Source organism: Mandrillus leucophaeus, unplaced genomic scaffold (genome assembly GCF_000951045.1).
Source record: "Mandrillus leucophaeus isolate KB7577 unplaced genomic scaffold, Mleu.le_1.0 Scaffold21, whole genome shotgun sequence".
NCBI lineage: Eukaryota > Metazoa > Chordata > Mammalia > Primates > Cercopithecidae > Mandrillus > Mandrillus leucophaeus.
This window is the reverse complement of record NW_012102143.1, coordinates 7,132,986-7,137,491: the sequence shown is the minus strand read 5'-3', so window position 1 is coordinate 7,137,491 and position 4,506 is coordinate 7,132,986. Positions and strand designations below refer to the sequence as shown.

The following is a 4,506-nucleotide window of genomic DNA, read 5'->3' as shown; positions in this document are numbered from 1 at the left end:
GCCTGCCCGGCGCAAGGGTGGGGCGAGGGCGACGCCCCCTCGGCCTGAAGGCCCTTGGAGGCTTTGCTTCCTGACCCTGCAGCGGCTTCCGTTTCCCTCACCATTTGGGAAGCTCGGGCAGAAGTGCCCCAGCGCCCCTGGTCTCCAGCCTCACCTCTACCCCACCCACATTTTCCAAAGCAGCTGGGGGTAAAATAAGGGATTGCGACTTTACTGGAAGTACAAGGAGGTTCTTCAGCGCAGAAGGTGCTATATTTAAATGAACAGGACATTGAACTAAAAGGGGAAAAAGGCTCAATTCTAATGACTAACGTGAGCCACTGCTCGGGAGCAGGCCTCAAAGTGTGGACTCTGCAGCTCGACTCAGCTCTGCCTCCTCCAGTGCAGGTTGCCCCAGCCTGGGCCAGTGGTGACTGTGGGTGCCAGGCCGAGCTCCACCTGGTACTGCCCCATACACTAGCCTCTGCCTTTCACTGGGCTCTCCTGACTTCCAGGCAGGGCATGGGTGCTGGTCCCTGAGCACCTGCCATGCCGAGTGGCCAGGTCCACCTTCCTCTGTGAAGCCTTCTCCTGGCCATGGTCCCCCACTCCCAGCCACCCCCAGCCCTGACCCTTGGCAGACGTGGGCCAAGACGGGGCAGGGACTGGACCTGGGCCAGCTCCACTGTCCTTGAGTCCAGCGCAGAGCAGGTGCCTCCTTGGGCGCCTGCGGAAGTGCTGAGGTTGGCCCTGTTGGCTCCTTGGGACACCCTCCCAGGCCCAGCTCAGTGCGGGGGGGGGGGGGGGGTGTGCCAGCTGGTGCACACTCGTACCTTTCAGCAGCAGCTGGAACTCCTTCAGCAGCGCCTCGGGTGGGATGATGGGGCCTGGGGGGCCCTGGGGACCGGGAGGCCCAGGGGGCCCTGGCAAGCCGAACTGAAAGGGAACCTTGCCAGTGAGGACATATGAGGAGCAGGCTCTTGCCACTAAGAGGCAGGCAAGAGAGCTCCCCAGTGGGCTCCAACCTCCAGCCGAGGGTCTACCTGCAACTGAAAGCTTCTCCTGGAGTGAGTACAAGGACTGTGTTGAAGGTGGGGGCCCTCGGGCGGGGCTTTGGCAGGGAAGGGCTCTGCCCTGAGTGGGGAGGCAGAGGGCTGAAGCCCACTCCTGCAGCCAGGCCTCCTGGAGGGAAGACGACTCCAGGCTGCTTTTGGGGACTTGCATCTCAGAGTCTGCACTGGGCCAGAGTCCACCATCAGCAAGTCCCCACTAGGCTCGGTTGGGACCCGAAATAGGAGCCAGTGAGCCCCTGTCAGGAGCAGCTTAGGGCAGGGCCAGGAGGCTGGGGCAGAGGTGGAAGGCCAGGCCATGGGGACAGCCTGGCCTGTGCACCTGCCTCATGTGCTCTGAGCTGGCCTTCCATTGTGTGGTCAGATCCCAGGCAGGTGAGACTGGCCCCCAGGGGACAGAGAAGCCCACACCCTGTATGTGCCATTTTGGAGGCTCCAAGTAGGAGGCAGCACCAGGACCAAGCACCAAGTTTCCACTCAGGCCAAGACCCAAGGCTGAGTGAGGGTGACAGCGCAGCAGTCGCCAGGACCCTGTGCCCCTAGTCCCCGGGAACCAGGTACTCCTGCAGGACCCCTCCCAGCGTGGACAAGGTTCTCACCACAGCCTGCGCTAGCCCAGCCTCCCTGGCCTGGATGCAGAGGGAGGAGAAAAGAGGGAGTGCTTGGCATTTTAGGGGTATGGGGAAATGGTTGGGACCAGGCCCCTAACTCCGGGCTCCCCCTGGGGCTGCCTGGGTTCTTTCTCTGTGTTCTCTGTCCCCAGGCCGAGGCGTGAGGGGTGTGCTATTAGAAATGTTCAGGATGTAGGAGTGGGAGTGGATGAGGAGCGAGGAGGTGGAGCCCCCCGACGGCCTGGTGCTGACGGGATGCCGGCCTCACCTTCAGCTTCTTGGCCTTGCCCTTGGTCCTCTTCTTGCCGTTGACACCCTTGTCGCTCTGCCTGACGAAAAGCATCCAGGTGTCCCGGGGGTCGATGCTGTGTGCACGCTCGGCGGTGGGCTCCTGGAACACAGCCAGCCCAGCAGGGCGCTTGGCCTCACCGGACTCCCACCAAGCAGGTGGGACACTTTGCAGGAGGTGACTGTGTGGCCTTCTGTACTCTGGGACCCTGGTCCTTGTCACCTGTGGTGCCCTCAAAGGCGGCTCCCAAAGGGGCCCCCACCCCTCGCACCTTCTCCCCTTGGCCCGTGGAGGACGACTCCTAGGGAACAGGCCACACCTCGGCCTGGACTTGGCACTCATGGGAGAGGCAGACCCAAGATGCCTGGAGGGAAGATGGGGTGCAGGGCTCAGGTATAGGCGTGAATCCCTGCACTGCTGGGCCTCCTTCCTCCAGAGGAGCTGCAGTGATCACACCACCCTCCAGTCACCAGGAAGATCCAACCACGAGAGCACCCATAGGTGCTCAGGAAGAAGCAACTGTGATTATCAGGGAGCCCAACTACTAGCCAGCCCTCCTCTGTGCATCCCCCACTGTCAGTTCTAAGGAGGCAAATTCAGCCCTCACAGCTGCCTTGGGTTACAGTTCAGTGGGGGAGAGGACCAGGTGAGCTGCTCCTCTGTCCATCCCCCACTGTCAGCAGTTCTAAGGAGGCAAATTCAGCCCTCACAGCTGCCTCGGGTTACAGTTCAGTGGGGGAGAGGACCAGGTGAGCTGTCATGACATGAGGCCTTTGCACGGGATGTTCATTTCTTCAGCACTTCTGAGACACTGACTCAAGCACGGACAGTGAAGCTTCCAGAAGTTTCCATTCCTGTCCTTGCTGCATCCTGACTGATGCTGACATTGAGCACAGTTTTGGGAGGGAGCTTTTCTGGGAGAGGACTTGGACCCACTGGGCTATCTGGGCTCCAGGCAAGGCTGCCAGCTGGGAAGCAAACCAGCCCAAGAGGGCTTAGATGCGGTCATGGGTGCTGACGCTGGGGGCTGACAGAAGGACCCTGGGGTTTTATAGCTGACCAGGCCCTTTTATCAGAGACAAAGCCAGCTGCCAAGTCACTGCCTTTGGTTCCTGGCTGCTCTAGGGGGACGCAGGGCCTTCTTTTGGGAGCTGGCTGACCAATGCACAGGCTAGGGTGCTGTGGTGGGAAGATGGGGCTGCGGTGCCAGAGGAGCCTGTGGTGGACGGAGAAAGGGTTCAGGGTGCCCAGGGCCCTCAGCACGTTCAGCGCTTCCTTGTGCCTTAGAGGGTCAACTGTACCACCTGCTGGCTGCTCTCCACTCTACCCCCTCCCAGGACCCTCTTCCACTTCGCGTGTGCCCTCTGCGGAAACATGCAGTGAGGATGCCGCACACCTGTCAGGAGGGGTGTGCCCAGCTGACCTTCCCAGCTGCACCTGTAGCCTGTGGATGGACTCTGACCCCAGTATGGTTTGGGGGTAGAGCTGTTAACAGGCAGAACCATGTCAGTTGGCATACCAGGAGATGGCCCCAGCCAGGAGGGTGGGTATTGGGCAGCTGCCCTGGTTCCAGCCACAAGGGGTCTCTCAGAAACAAGCCTTGGAGCCTGGGAGGACCTCTGGTGTCACCGTGTCCCCTACAAACAGGGTCCAACCAAAACTCCACCTGGAAGCACCTGAGCCCCATGTGCCTCCTGCTGACCGTGCCCTGACATTTGGCTGCTGTGCCCACCTGGGTGGTCTGGCCAACTGCAGGGGGAGGGGGTGCCCTCAGTCCCTGGAAAGCAGCTGGGGGTGGTGGGGCTGGGATAGAGAACGCTGGGGGACCCCAGGCCTAGCTGCACCCCTGTCCCCTCTAGTAGATGCCCTCCTGACTCTCCCCTCTACTGTCCCTGAGCATCTTCAGAGTAAAGAGCACCCGCCGCCCACCCCGGCTTCCCTGGAGCGGCCCTGTCCCCCTGACCCAAGGCCCGGCCACACTGAGGGCCCCTCTGAAGTTCTCGTCTCCTCAGGCCTGGGCCACACCTCCCCAACCGGACCACCCTCTGCTCAGCAGTCCAGGCTCCAAAACCCTGGAGAGGAGGGGGCAGGGCAGAGCTCAAGATCACCCCTTCACGGCCAGAAGCTACCTGACTCAAAGCCCCATGTCATTCCCCACCCTGAACAGCCCCCTGACCCCAGACCCGCAGGGAAACACTTTGTTTTCAGAGAACTGCACCAAATAGATTGGGGGCGGTGGCAGTCATTTGCTTACACTTTGTACAAATGCGTTCTTCCCAATTTCCTCAACTCAAGTTATTTACACTTTATTTCCCAACTTCCTTCTCTCCCAAAAGAAAAGGGGGTTTTCGCCGACCTAGCAGAACCTTGCTTTAAGTCAAATTACCCCAAAGCCAAAGTCAAGGCTCCCCGCCGGGCTGAGGGCAGCGTCTACACGGCCCTGAGTCTCGGCGGAGCCCCGGAGCCGGGCATTGCAGCAGCTCTCGGGGATGAGGGCGAGCTCGGCCTCTCCGTCCTCCTCCCGGGCCGGAGCTTGTGGGCGCGGGCTGGGTCCGGA

General features: G+C 61.2%; 1 protein-coding gene across 1 annotated transcript in view; it reads right to left on the bottom strand.

Moving 5' to 3' along the window:
• The window catches only part of FAM132B (family with sequence similarity 132, member B), an 8,397-nt gene extending 5,579 nt beyond the window's left edge, over positions 1–2,818 (bottom strand). Inside the window, exons 1-5 of the mRNA XM_011980335.1 lie at positions 2,766–2,818; positions 2,420–2,531; positions 2,149–2,250; positions 1,929–2,051; positions 807–915 (exon numbers count right to left, since the gene is read on the bottom strand). Of these exons, the coding sequence (XP_011835725.1) occupies positions 807–915; positions 1,929–2,051; positions 2,149–2,250; positions 2,420–2,531; positions 2,766–2,818 (499 nt within the window). The remainder of the gene's footprint in view (positions 1–806; positions 916–1,928; positions 2,052–2,148; positions 2,251–2,419; positions 2,532–2,765) is intronic.
• Between the last annotated feature and the right edge of the window lie 1,688 nt (positions 2,819–4,506).